The 15,167-nt window shown below is 45.9% G+C and overlaps 2 protein-coding genes across 2 annotated transcripts; both read left to right on the top strand.

Annotated features, from left to right (window-relative positions):
* The first annotated feature begins 12,441 nt into the window (after positions 1-12,441).
* On the top strand, positions 12,442-12,891 carry LOC147958633 (uncharacterized). Its single transcript, XM_087532228.1, has one exon. The coding sequence runs from the start codon at positions 12,442-12,444 to the stop codon at positions 12,889-12,891; it is 450 nt and encodes a 149-aa protein (XP_087388354.1).
* An 892-nt stretch (positions 12,892-13,783) lies between these two features.
* On the top strand, positions 13,784-14,089 carry LOC147958632 (uncharacterized). Its single transcript, XM_087532227.1, has one exon. The coding sequence runs from the start codon at positions 13,784-13,786 to the stop codon at positions 14,087-14,089; it is 306 nt and encodes a 101-aa protein (XP_087388353.1).
* The last annotated feature ends 1,078 nt before the right edge of the window (positions 14,090-15,167 follow it).

Here is a 15,167-nt window from a genome sequence, read left to right as displayed (position 1 = left end):
CATGACCTCTCCAAATCCACTTTCATAATTATCACAATAAGATTCAACATCCTCCAAAATAGTGGGATTACTACTTCCTAAAGTTGACACTCTTCCAAACCCACTTTCATCAATATAATCATCATAAGTAGGAGGCATGCTATCATCATAAAAATTTTGCATATCAAAACTTGGGAGGCTAAAAATATCATCTTCATTAAATGTAGCATCCCCAAACTTTGGAAAAACATGTATTGCAGCAAATATATTCTCAAAAATGTCATTCTCATCAAACATAGCATCCCCAAGCTTGGGAGAAATATAATCACTCTCATCATTAATAGTATGGATAGCACCAATAGTATAGCAATTATCATCATCACAATGAGTAATAGGAGAAACATTATTTGGGAGAGATACCTTTCTAACTTTGCTTCTCCGTCTTTTATTTTTCTTCTTCACATCATGTGTGGGTTCAACCCTCTTTTTTGAGCTCCTTATTAATGAGATTGGTTGAATAGAAGGCTCCTCCTCGTTACCTGATTCATCATAAGAAATAATAGGAGGATATTGGGAAGTCTCTTCCCTTTCATTAGTATTCTCTTCATCTTCTATTTTTTTATTTTTTTAAGTAATTGGAAATATAAGGATTTTCAATACAATTCACCGCGCAATACATATAAATTTCCTCTAGATCAAAATCAAGAAGTTTATCACGGGCAAATGCTGGAAGATAGTTAGTTATACGTTTTATTTCTTCATAACCCATAAGCAAACTAAGTTCATTATGATGTGCAAGGGAAATCAAGTCATCACAATTTTTGGAAACGATTAGATCATGAAACAATTTGCATCAGATGGTTAAATGACCACTTTCATTGCAAAGTTCACAAGTTCGGCTAAGAAAATTTAAAATTTTGGCACAAACATCTAGCCTTTCTTGCAACCATTTAGTTTCTAATTACTTATGCCTCTTGCAAAATCTATCTTCCCTAATTGGTGTGTATTTGCAAACTCTATGCACTCCACAAAAATCGACATGCTTATAAGAGGCATTCTCATCATGCCTAGTGCAATCATCATTAGTACTATGGATATTCAAAGATTTCATACTAATAACATTGCAATCATGCTCATCATTCAAAGATTTAGTGCCAAATATTTTAATGCATTCTTCTTCTAACACTTTGCCACAATTTTCCTTTCCATCATACTCACGAAAGATATTAAAAAGATGAAGCGTATGAGGCAAGCTCAATTCCATATTTTTTGTAGTTTTCTTTTATAAACTAAACAAGTGCTAAAACAAGAAACAAAAAGATTCGATTCCAAGATCTAAAGATATACCTTCAAGCGCTAACCTTCCCGGCAACGGCGCTAGAAAAGAGCTTGATGTCTACTACACAACCTTCTTCTTGTAGACATTGTTGGGCCTCCAAGTGCAGAGGTTTGTAGGACAGTAGCAAATTTCCCTCAAGTGGATGACCTAAGGTTTATCAATCCATGGGAGGCGTAGGATGAAGATGGTCTCTCTTAAACAACCCTGCAACCAAATAACAAAGAGTCTCTTGTGTACCCAACACACCCAATACAATGGTAAATTGTATAGGTGCACTAGTTCGGTGAAGAGATGGTGATACAAGTGCAATATGGATGGTAGATATAGGTTTTTGTAATCTGAAAATACAAAACAGCAAGGTAACTAATGATAAAAGTGAGCGTAAACGGTATTGCAATGCGTTGAAACAAGGTCTAGGGTTCATACTTTCACTAGTGCAAATTCCCTCAACAATAATAACATAATTGGATCATATAACTATCCCTCAACATGCAACAAAGAGTCACTCCAAAGTCACTAATAGCGGACAACAAATGAAGAGATTATGGTAGGGTACGAAACCACCTCAAAGTTATCCTTTCTGATCGATCTATTCAAGAGTCCGTAGTAAAATAACATGAAGCTATTCTTTCCGTTCAATCTTTCATAGAGTTCGTAATAGAATAACACCTTAAGACACAAATCAACCAAAACCCTAATGTCACCTAGATACTCCAATGTCACCTCAAGAATCCGTGGGTATGATTATACAATATGCATCACATAATCTCAGATTCATCTATTCAAACCAACACAAAGTACTTGAAAGAGTGCCCCAAAGATTCTACCAGAGAGTCAAGATGAAAACGTTTGCCAACCCCTATGCATAGGTTCATGGGTGTAACCCGCAAGTTGATCACCAAAACATACATCAAGTGGATCAATAGAATACCCCATTGTCACCACAGGTATCCCACGCAAGACATACATCAAGTGTTCTCAAATCCTTAAAGACTCAATCCGATAAGATAACTTCAAAGGGAAAACTCAATCCATTACAAGAGAGTAGAGGGGGAGAAACATCATAACATCCAACTATAATAGCAAAGCTCGCGATACATCAAGATCGTACCACCTCAAGAACACAAGAGAGAGAGAGAGAGATCAAACACATAGCTACTGGTACATACCCTCAGCCCCGAGGGAGAACTACTTCCTCCTCGTCATGGAGAGCGCCGGGATGATGAAGATGGCCACCGGTGAGGGATTGCCCCCTCCGGCAGGGTGCCGGAACGGGTCTAGATTGGTTTTCGGTGGCTACGGAGGCTTCTGGCGGTGGAACTCCCGATCTATTCTGCTCCCCGATGTTTTTAGAGTATGTGGGTATATATGGGAGTAAGAAGTACGTCGGTGGATCTTCGGGCTGTCCACGAGGCAGGAGGGCGTGCCCAGGGGGGTGGGCGCGCCCCCACCCTCGTAGGCAGCCCGAGACTCTCCTGGTCCATCTCCGATACTCAGTGGGCTTCTTCTGGTCCAAAAATAAGTTCAGTGAAGTTTCAAGTCAATTGGACTCCGTTTGATTTTCCTTTTCTGCGATACTCTAAAACAAGGAAAAAACAGAAGCTGGCACTAGGCTCTAGGTTAATAGGTTAGTCCCAAAATAATATAAAAGTGTATAATAAAGCCCATAAACATCCAAAACAGATAAAATAATAGCATGAATACTTCATAAATTATAGATACATTAGAGACGTATCACTAAGCACTTCTCCCATTGCAAGAAAGATCAATATAGTAGGCTAAACCAAACTGATAATTCGAAGAGACTTGCAAAGATAACCAATCATACATAAAAGATTTCCGAGAAGAATCAAATATTGTTCATAGATAAACTTGATCATAAACCCACAATTCATCGGATCTCTACAAACACACCGCAAAAGGAGTTACATCAAATAGATCTCCAAGAAGATCGAGGAGAACATAGTATTGAGATCCAAAGAGAGAGAAGAAGCCATCTAGCTAATAACTATGGACCCGAAGATCTGAAGTATAGTACTCACACATCATCGGAGAGGCTATGGTTAGAAGCCCTCCGTGATCGATTCCCCCTCCGGTGGAGCTCCGGAAAAGGCCAAAAGATGGGATCTCTTGGGTACAGAAGGTTGCGGCGGTGGAAATAGGGTTTCGTGGTGCTCCTGGATGTTTTCGTGGTATATGGACATATATAGGAGGAAGAAGTAGGTCGGTGGAGCCACAAGGGGCCCATGGGAGTGGGGGCGCGCATAGGGGGCAGGCGCGCCTCCCTGCCTCGTGGCCTCCTCGTTGATTTCTAGACGTCCACTCCAAGTCCTCTGTATCACGTTTGTTCCAAAAATAACTCTCCCGAAGGTTTCATTCCGTTTGGATTCCGTTTGATATTCCTTTTCTGCGAAACACTGAAATAGGCAAAAAATAGAAATTTGCACTCGGCCTTGGGTTAGTAGGTTAGTCCCAAAAATAATAAAAAAGTGTATAAATAAGACCATTAACATCCAAAACAGATAATATAATAGCATGGAACAATAAAAAATTATAGATACGTTGGAGACGTATCAAGCGTCTTGTATGATTTGAGTATTTGATTTTTAGTTTACCACAATCATCCTTGTTGTACACACCTTTTGGGAGAGACACACATGAATCAGAATTTATTAGAATACTCTATGTGCTTCACTTATATCTTTTGAGCTAGATAATTTTGCTCTAGTGCTTCACTTATATTTTTTTAGACCACGGTTGGTTTTTATTTTGTAGAAATTATTGATCTCTCATGCTTCACTTACATTATTTCGAGAGTCTTTTAGAACAGCATGGTAATTTTCTTTGGCTATAAAACTAGTCCTAATATGATAGGCATTCAAGATGGGTATGATAAAAACTTTCATATAGAGTGCATTGAATACTATGATTCTTGATAGATACTTTGAGATATAAAGGTGGTAATGTTATAGTCATGCTTGTTGGGCAATTGTGAAATTGAGAAATACTTGTGTTAAAGTTGGCAAGTCCCGTAGCATGCACGTATGGTAAACGTTGTGTGAAAAATTTGAAGCATGGGGTGTTCTTTGAGTGCTTTCCTTATGAGTGGCGGTCGGGGACGAGTGATGGTCTTTTCCTACCAATCTATCCCTCTAGGGGCATGCGTAGTAGTACTTTGCTTCGAGGGCTAATAAACTTTTGCAACAAGTATTTTTGTTCTTTATGACTAATGTGAGTCCATGGATCATATGCACTCTTACCTTTCCGCAATTTGCTAGCCTCTACGGTACCATGCATTGCCCCTTCTCACCTTGAGATTTGGTGCAAACTTCGCCAGTGCATCCAAACCCCGTGATACGATACACTCTATCACACATAAGCCTCCTTATATCTTCCTCAAAACAGCCACCATACCTACCTATTATGGCATTTCCATAGCCATTCCGAGATATATTGCCATGCAACTTTCCACCATTCCATTTATTATGACACGCTCCATCATTGTCATATTGCTTTGCATGATCATGTAGTTGACATCCTATTTGTGGCAAAGCCACTTTCATAATTCTTTCATACATGTCACTCTGTATTCATCGCATGTACCGGTACACCACCGGAGGCATTCACATAGAGTCATATTTTTGTTCTAATATCGAGTTGTAACATTGAGTTATGAGTAAATAATGGTGTGATGATCATCATTACTAGAGCATTTTCCCATGTGAGGAAATTGAAAAATAGAGAGGCCAAAGAAGCCCAAATAAAAAAAGAGGCCAAAGAAGCCCAAACAAAAAAATGAGAGAAAAAGAGAGAAGGGACATTGTAACTATCCTTTTTCCACACTTGTGCTTCAGAATAGCACCATGGTCTTCATGATAGAGATTTCTTATTTTGTCACTTGCATATACAAGTGGGAATTTTTCATTATAGAACTTGGCTTGTATATTCCATGGACGGGCTTCCTCAAAATGCCCTAGGTCTTCGTGAGCAAGCAAGTTGGATGCACACCCACTTAGTTTCTTTTGATGAGCTTTCATACACTTATAGCTCTAGTGCATCCGTTGCATGCCAATCCCGACTCCTTGCATTGACATCAATTGATGGGCATCTCTATAGCCTGTTGATTAGCCGCGTCAATGTGAGACTTTATCCTTTTTTGTCTTCTCACATAACCCCCATCATCATATGCTATTCCACCCATAGTGATATATCCATGGCTTGCGCTCATGTATTACGTAAGGGTTGAAAAGGCTGAAGCTCGTTAAAAAGTATGAACAAATTGCTCGGCTTGACATCGGGGTTATGCATGATGGGAGCATTTTGCGTGATGAAAATGAAACATGGCCAAACTATATGATTTTGTAGGGATAAGCTTTCTTTGGCTATGTTATTTTGATAAGACATAATTGCTTGGTTATCATGCTTGAAGTATTACTATTTTTATGTCAATATTAAACTTTTATCTTGAATCTTTTGGATCTGAACATTCATGCCACAATAAAGAGAATTACATTGAAAATTATGTTAGGGAGCATTCCACATCAAAAATTCTGTTTTTATCATTTACCTACTCGAGGACAAGTAGGAATTAAGCTTGGGGATGCTTGATACGTCTCCAACATATCTATAAATTTTGATTGTTCCATGCTATTATATTATCTGTTTTGGATGCTTAATGGGATTTAATATACATTTTTCTATTATTTTTGGGACTAACCTATTAACTGAAAGCCCAGTGCAAATTGCTGTTTTTTTTGCCTATTTTAGTGTTTCACAGAAAAGGAATATCAAATGGAATCCAAACAGAATGAAACCTTCGCAAGGATCTTTTTTGGAACAAATGTGACGTAGGAGACTTGGAGTGGACGTCAAGGAAGCAACGAGGCAGCCATGAGGTAGGGCGGCGCGCCCAGGGGGCCAGGCGCGCCCCCACCCTCGTGGGCCCCTCGCAGCTCCACCGACTTACTTCTTTCGCCTATATATACTCTTCTACCCTGAAACCTTCAGGGAGAGCAACGATACACCTTTTCCACCGCCGCAACCTTCTATACTCGTGAGATCCCACCTTGGGGCCTTTTCCGGTGATCTGCCGGAGGGTGATTCGATCTCGGAGGGCTTCTACATCCACAACATAGCCTCTTTGAGGGAGTCCTGGATTAGGGGGTCTCCGGATAGCCGGAATATGTCCTTTGGCCGGACTGTTGGACTATGAAGATACAAGATTGAAGACTTCATCCTGTGTCCGGATAGGACTCTACTTGGCGTGGAAGGCAAGCTAGGTAGTACGGATATGGATATCTCCTCCTTTGTAACCGACCTTGTGTAACCCTCGCCCCCTCCGGTACCTATATAAATCGGAGGGTTTTAGTCCGTACGACAAGAAACAATCATACCATAGGCTAGCTTCTAGGGTTTAGCCTCTCTGATCTCATGGTAGATCTACTCTTGTACTACCCATATCATCAATATTAATCAAGCAGGACATAGGGTTTTACCTCCATCAAGAGGGCCCGAACCTGGGTAAAACATCATGTCCCCTGCCTTCTATTACCATCCGCCTTAGACGCACAGTTCGGGACCCCCTACCCGAGATCCGCCGGTTTTGACACCGACACTCTCCAATGATGTGTGATTAGTTTACCACATACCTTCGGGTCCATAGTTATTAGCTAGATGGCTTCTTCTCTCTCTCTCTCTTTGGATCTCAATACAAAGTTCTCCTCGATCTTCTTGTAGATCTCTTAGATGTAACTCTTTTTGTGGTGTGTTTGCCGAGATCCGATGAATTGTGGGTTTATGAAATTGATTATCTATGAATATTATTTGTTTCTTCTCTGAACTCTTATATGCATGATTTCATATCTTTGCAAGTCTCTTCGAATTATCGGTTTACTTTGGCCTGCTAGATTGATCTTTCTTGCAATGGGATAAGTGCTTAGCTTTGGATTCAACCTTGCGTTGTCCTTTCCCAGTGACAGCAGGGGCAGCAAGGCACGTATTGTATTGTTTCATCGAGATAAAAAGATGGGGTTTATATCATATAGCTTGAGTTTATCCCTCTACATCATGTCATCTTGCCTAATGCGTTACTTCGTTCTTACAAACTTAATACTCTAGATGCATGCTGGATAGAGGTCGATGTGTGGCGTAATAGTAGTAGATGGAGAATCGTTTTGGTCTACGTGACACAGACATGATGCCTATATTCATGATCATTGCCTTAGATATCATCATAACTATGCGCTTTTCTATCAATTGCTCGGCAGTAATTTGTTCACCCACCGTAATAGATGCCATCTTGAGAGAAGCCACTAGTGAAACCTATGGCCCCCGGATCTACTTTACATCATATAAGTTTCCAATCTACAATTCTAGTTTACTATTTATTTTGCAATCTTTATTTTCCAGTCTATACCACAAAAATACCAAAAATATTTATCTTATTATCTCTATCAGATATCACTTTCGTAAGTGACCGCGAAGGTATTGACAACGCCTTTATCGCGTTGGTTGCGAGGTTCTTGTTTGTTTGTGCAAGTACTAGGCGACTTGCGTGTAGTCTCCTACTAGATTGATACCTTGGTTCTCAAAAACTGAGGGAAATACTTACGCTACTTTGTTGCATCACCCTTTACTCTTCAAGGCAAAGCCAACGCATGCTCAAGAGGTAGCAGCTAGCCGCAGCCGGACTCGCATCACCATCGAGCGCGACCAAGACGGCCGCCCTCGAGCAGCCGAACAGTAGGGCGATCGTCCGCCTCCCCCATGCAGGGAGAGGCGCGTCTCCCCGTCGGCTGTTGAGCACCTGACTCTCAGAGACCGGCTAGGCCCCCATGAAGGAGTCGGAGAAAACGATGCCTACCATCGGATCGACCGTGTGGCTCGATCCCTGGCAGTAGAAGAAGAAGATGCAATCGGACCTCCTTGTTTCGGCCCCCACATTCGCGATGAGACCTTCCCCAAAGGGTTCTCACTCCCCCGAGATACACCGAAGTACAACGGCTCCGTGAAGCCGTAAGATTGGTTGGTTGACTACTCCACCACCGTCAACATAGCAAACAGCAACAAGCACGTTTCCGTGAAGTATGTCCCGTTCATGCTCCAGGGCACAGCCCGGACATGGCTGAACAACCTCAAGCCCTACAGCGTCAATAGTTGGCTGGATTTCACCGAAGTCTTCATCCGCAACTTCACCAGTGATACGTCTCCAACATATCTATAGTTTTTGATCGTTCCATGCTATTATATTATCCATCTAGGATGTTTTATATGCATTTATATGCTATTTCATACGATTTTTGGGACTAACCTATTAACCTAGAGCCTAGTGCCAGTTTCTGTTTTTTCCTTGTTTTTGAGTTTTACAGAAATGGAATACAAAACGGAGTCCAATGGACGTGCCAATTTTTGATGATTTTTCATGGACCAAAAGAAGCCCCGGAGTAAAAGAGTTGGGCCAGAAGAGTCCCGCGCAATCCACGAGGGTGGGGGGCGCGCCCTACCCCTCCCCCCCTCCCCCCCGGGCGCGTCACCCTATCTCGTGGATGACTCGGGGACCCCCCTGACTTGTTCCCGGCGCCATAAATTACTATAAATACAGAAACCTCCAGCAAATAACCTAGATCGAGAGTTCCGCCGCTGCAAGCCTCTATAGGCACCGAATCCCTCTCCGGTGGCCATCTTCATCGTCCCGACACTCTTCATGACGGGGAGGGAGTAGTTCACCCTCGGGGCTAAGGGTATGTACTAGTAGCTATGTGTTTGATCTCTCTTTCGTGTTCTTGATTTGGCACGATCTTGATGTATCGTGAGCTTTGCTATTATACTAGGATCTTATGATGTTTCTCCTCCTCTACTCTCTTGTAATGGATTGAGTTTTCCCTTTGAAGTTATCTTATCAGATTGAGTCTTTAAGGATTTGAGAACACTTGATGTATGTCTTGCATGTGCTTATCTGTGGTGACAATGGGATATTCACGTGATCTACTTGATGTATGTTTTGGTGATCAACTTGTGGGTTCCGTGACCTCGTGAACTTATGCATAGGGGTTGGCACACGTTTCATCTTGACTCTCCGGTAGAAACTTTGGGGCACTCTTTGAAGTTCTTTGTGTTGGTTGAATAGATGAATCTGAGATTGTGTGATGCATATCGTATAATCATACCCACAGATACATGAGGTGACATTAGGGTTTTGGTTGATTTGTGTCTTAAGGTGTTATTCTAGTACAAACTCTAGGATAGATTGAACAGAAAGAATAGCTTCGTGTTATTTTACTACGCACTCTTGAATAGATCGATCAGAAATGATAACTTTGAGGTGGTTTCGTACCCTACAATAATCTATCTGTCTGTTCTCCTCTATTAGTGAATTTGGAGTGACTCTTTGTTGCATGTTGAGGGATAGTTATAAGATCCAGTTATGTTATTATTGTTGAGCGAACTTCCACTAGTGAAAGTATGAACCCTAGGTCTTGTTTCAATGCATTGCAATACCATTTTCGCTCACTTTTATCATTAGTTACCTTGCTGTTTTTATGTCTTCAGATTACAAAAGCCAATATCTACCATCCATATTGCACTTGTATCACCATCTCTTCACCGAACTAGTGCACCTATACAATTTACCATTGTATTGGGTGTGTTGGGGACACAAGAGACTCTTTGTTATTTGGTTGCAGGTTTGTTTGAGAGAGACCATCTTCATCCTACACCTCTCACGGATTGATAAACCTTAGGTCATCCACTTGAGGGAAATTTGCTACTGTCCTACAAATCTCTGCACTTGGAGGCCCAACAACATCTACAAGAAGAAGGTTGTGTAGTAGACATCAACCAGCACTTGCAAGCGGCTGCCCAAGCCTCGCCAGCTCTCTCTATGCGTCTAAGGCCTGACCGAGTCCACCCGCGAGTACCTAACGCGGTGGGTCGAATTGCGCAACTCCTGCGAAGGGGTGCATGAGGTGCAAGCCATAGAATACTTCACTGTCGGGTGCCGAGAGGGCACCCTGCTCAAGCATCGACTCCTCTGCAACGAGCTGGCCACACTCGACAAACTGTTGATCATAGCAGACATGTACGCCACTACAGACTCCTCCATGAAGTCGGAGCTTCGAGTGGACATGTGTGGAAAGTGCTCCCTCCGGCTCCTCAGACACCGGCTGGTGATAACAGTTGCCGACAGCAACAGAACGAGAACAAGCGCAAGGCCCCGTAGCAGGCCTCTACCAGCCGGCAAGTGGCGACAGTTGAAGACCAGCAGCCGGAGGGTCAGCCCGGCCCCAAGCGTCAGAAGGGCGGCAAGCCTACTTGGCTGCACGGCTTCTCCTATGAGAAAACCCTCAATGCTCCTTGCAAGTTCCACAGTGGTGCGAATCCATCCAACCACACCACCCGGAAGTGCCACTGGCTCACCCGAATAGCCAAGGGCGAAGGACTGCTGCCTCCACCTACCGGACAGCCAACCCCGTCTCCGCCCTGTTTCGGCCATCCAAGATGAGTTCCCCGAAGAACACGGAGCCTACATCGTCTTCACTAGTGTGGACGACGACAGGCACAACTGGCATCAATAGCACCGGGAGGTGAATGCTGTCACTTCTGAAGCACCAGAGTTCATGCACTGGTCCGAGAAGCCCATCAGCTGGAGCCGTGCGGACCAACTGGAGGTGATGCCTTCTCTGGGTTCCTATGCCTTCGTGCTGGATGCCACTTTTTCAACAGATAGGAGAGCTGCTCGTTTTTCCCGAGTCCTGATAGACAGTGGTAGTAGCATCAACATCCTCTACCGCGACACCATGGAGGAACTACACATCGAAGAGAGACAACTCCAGCCCAGTCGGACTGTCTTCCATGTCATTATACCTAGCCTTTCCTGCTCACCAATCGGCAAGATCAAGATAGATGTCCTCTTCGGAGACAAAGATCACTTCCACCGCGAGCCAATTTGGTTTGACGTGGTTGACCTGGAGAGCCCTTACCACGCGCTCCTAGGCCGGCCGGATCTAGAAAAGTTCATGACGGTGCCACACTATGCCTACCTCAAGATGAAGATGTCGGGTACTAAGGGCATTATCACTATAGTCGGCGACTACAAGAAGTCGGCCGCCTGCTACTGCTAGCAGCCGGCTGGCCGAGTCTCTCCTGATTGCTGCCGAGAAGAAGCTCCTTGACCGGGTTGTGGCCATGGCCAACAAGCAGCCGGACCTGTCACCAGACCACAAGGAGTCGGAAGCTCATGGTTCTTTCCAGCCATCCAAAGAAACAAAGAAGTTCCCCTTGGAACCTGACAACCCGGAGAGGCACTCTATCGTGGGGACCAACCTGATAGCAAATAGGAAAGCAAGCTCGTCAATTTCCTCCGTGAGAATCGGGACATCTTCGCATGGTCTCCCAAGGACATGACGGCTGTTCCGATGGATTTCACCGAGCACAAGCTACATGTCAGGTCAGATACAAAACCAGTCAAGCAGCCCCTCCGCCGCTTGTTAGAAGAAAAAAGAAGAATTGTTGGTGAAGAGATAGCCCGACTCCTAGCAGCCGGCTTCATTATGGAAGTGTTCTTCCTAGAATGGCTTGCCAACCCAGTCCTTGCACTGAAGAAGAATAACAAGTGGCCCATGTGTATTGACTACACCTGTCTCAACAAAGCCTTCCCCAAAGATCCATTTGCTCTACCCCGGATTGATCAAGTGATAGACTTCACAGCCGGAAACAAGTTGCGGTGCTTCCTTGATGCCTACTCTAGCTACCACCAGATCAAGCTGAACCCGGCCGATCGGCTGAAGACCACCTTCATCACACCGTTCCGAGCCTTTTGCTACCTAATCATGACATTCAGCTACAGAAATGCTGGTGCCACTTTTCAGCGTTGCCTGCAGAAGTGCCTCCTCAAGCAAGTCGGCAGAAATGCCCACGTCTACGTAGACGATATTGTGGTGAAGACGGAGAAGCGTGGCACCCTCCTGGAAGATCTCAAGGAGACTTTTGACAATCTGTGACGTTTTCAAATCAAGCTCATCCCAGAGAAGTGTGTCTTTGGAGTCCCAGCCGGCCAACTCCTTGGCTTCCTTATCTCAGAACGCGACATCGAATGCAACCCTGTGAAGATCAAGGCCATTGGGCGGATGGAGAGGCCCACCCGACTGCAAGATGTCCAAAAGTTCACCGGCTGCTTGGCATCCATCAGCCGCTTTATCAGTCGGCTGGGTGAGAAGGCTCTTCCACTGTACCAGTTAATGAAGAAAACCACTCACTTCGAGTGGAATGACAAGGCGGACAAGGCCTTCCACCAGCTCAAGAAAATGCTGACTACGCTGCCTGTCCTGGCGGCTCCGGCTGATAAGCATCCGATGTTCCTCTACATCGCCGCCACCAGCCGAGTGGTCAGGACTATCATTGTGGTAGAGTGTCCAGAAGACAGCACAGCACAGCCGGTCCGAAGGCCTGTGTACTACTTGTGTGAGGTGTTGTCGGCCTCAAAGAAGAACTACCCCCACTATCAGAAGATGTGCTACGGCGTGTACTTTCCCGCCAAGAAGCTCAAGCACGGTCGTTTGCACCGCCCCGCTTGCTGAGATCATGGGCAACAAAGATGCATCAGGCCGGGTGGACAAATGGGCCATCGAGCTGCCCCCTACACCATCTTCTACCAGCCACGCACTGCCATCAAGTCCCAAGCGCTGGTCGATTTCCTCGTCGAAAGGGCCAAGATCCAGTACCTGCCGCCAGTGCCGGACTCCACTCATTGGAGGATGCACTTTGATGGCTCGAAGATGCAAACCGGTTTGAAAGCCGGCATTGTCATCACTTCTCCCAAAGGAGACAAGCTCAGATACACGCTGTAAATTCACTTTGCCGCCTCCAACAAAGTGGCCGAGTACGAGGCGCTCGTACATGGACTCCGCCTGGCCAAGGAGATTGGCTTCCGCCGGATTCTGTGCTATGGCGACTCGTACTTGGTGGTGCAGCAGTAATCTGGCGACTGGGACGCCAAGGATGCAAACATGGCGAGCTACCGCTTCCTCGTCCGGCAGATCAACGGATACTTTGACAGGTTCGAGTTCCTTCACGTGCCATGGGCCGACAACGAGCAAGCTGACGCCTTGGCACGGATTAGCTCCACCCGCCAAGTGATACCAGCCGGCGTGTCCCTCAAGTGCCTCTGCAAGGCGTCTATCAAGCCTTCGCCGGAATTAGAGTCCATCTTTGTAGCGTCTGCTCCCGGAACGGTCGAATCCGACTCGGGGGCTGCAGCAGCCGGCCAGGGACTTGGCAGGTGGCTCGGGGACTGCAACAGTCGCACCCCGCCCGAGGACTTCAGAACCCGGCCTGGGGATTGCAGTAGGCGGCCCGGGGACTTTGATAGGCGATATGGGTACTGCAGCAGTCGCACCTAGCCTGGGGATTTCAGAACCCAGCCGAGGGGCTGTGGCAGTCAGCCCGGGGGCTTCAATGAGACAGCAAGCGATGGCCGACTCTAACCCGCCGCCTCCCAACCCAACCGCCCTCGTACCAATGGCCGTGATGACAGTGGTCGAAGCACCATCATGGGCGCAGCCCATCCTCAACTTCCTGGTGAGCCGCGAGCTACCAGCCGACGAGATCCTGGCACAGCAAGTGCAACGCTGGGCAGCAACATACACAATAGTAAACAGAGAGCTTGTCAGGCGCAGCATGACTGGTGTTTTTCAACGCTTCGTCGAGCCAGAGAAGGGCAAAGAAATCCTCAAATATACTCATCAAGGCGAGTGCGGTCACCACACGGCCTCCTAATCCCTTGTCGCCAAAGCTTTCCGCCATGGTTTCTTCTGGCCGACTGCTTTGGACGATGCCAAGGACCTGGTCAAGAAGTGCAAGGATGCTAACGTTTCAGTTCTAAGCAGCACCTGTTGGCTTTTGCACTCAAGACCATCCCCGTCACATGGCCTTTCACCGTCTAGGGGCTGGATATGGTGGGCCCGTTCCAGACAGCACACGGCGGCATGACTCATCTGCTAGTCGCCGTGGACAAATTCACTAAGTGGATTGAAGCAAAGCCAATCAAGAAACTGAATGGTCCGACTATTGTGACATTCATTGCGGATATAACCATCCGGTACGGTGTGCCGCACAACATCATCACCGACAACGGCACAAACTTTGCCAAAGGCCTTGGCCCATTTCTGCGCGATGCAGGGCATCCGACTAGGCTTAGCGTCCGTTGCCCATCCGTAGTCAAACGGCGAAGTCAAGCGAGCCAACGGACTCATCCTATCCGGCATCAAGCCCTGACTGGTCGAGCCACTGGAGCGCTCGGTAGGCTGCTAGATCAATGAGCTGTCGGCCGTCTTCTGGAGTCTCCAAACCACGCCGAACAAATCAACCGGCTTCACTCCTTTCTTCCTTCTGTACGGGGCCGAGGCCGTCATCCCAACTGACAGCGAGTTTGACTCACCTCGCGTCACCATGTACATGGAGGCGGAAGCAAAGGAAGCACAAGAAGACGGTGTCGACCTGTTGGAAGAGGGCCGGTTGTTAGAACTCAGCCGGTCCGCCATCTAGCAGCAGGGCTTGCGCCGCTACCACAGCCGGAAGTTCAGACCTCGATCTTTCCAAGAGGGAGACCTTGTGCTCTGACTGATCCAGCGAACAGCCGGCCAACACAAGCTCTCGGCCCCATGGGAGGGCCCTTTTGTCATCAGCGAAGCCTTGGGAAACGACTCCTACTACCTCATCAACGCGCAGAAACCTAGGGCGCACAAGAGGGACGATTCCGGCAAGGAGACGGAGCGTCCATGGAATGCAAATCTCCTTCGAAGATTTTACAATTAATGCAATATGTACCACACTATCTTTTTGTGTTAAGAGCAAA

The sequence above is a fragment of the Triticum urartu genome, chromosome 7A (genome assembly GCF_056163025.1).
Source record: "Triticum urartu cultivar PI428250 chromosome 7A, HENAU_Tu73, whole genome shotgun sequence".
In the NCBI taxonomy this organism is placed as follows: Eukaryota; Viridiplantae; Streptophyta; class Magnoliopsida; order Poales; family Poaceae; genus Triticum; species Triticum urartu.
The sequence above is the reverse complement of the archived record's forward strand: the minus strand, read 5'-3'. Positions and strand labels throughout refer to the sequence as shown.

Coding starts and splice junctions, on each gene's coding strand:
- LOC147958633 (XM_087532228.1), top strand. CDS start 12,442: ATGGAGAGGCCCACCCGACTGCAAGATGTCCAAAAGTTCACCGGCTGC.
- LOC147958632 (XM_087532227.1), top strand. CDS start 13,784: ATGGCCGACTCTAACCCGCCGCCTCCCAACCCAACCGCCCTCGTACCA.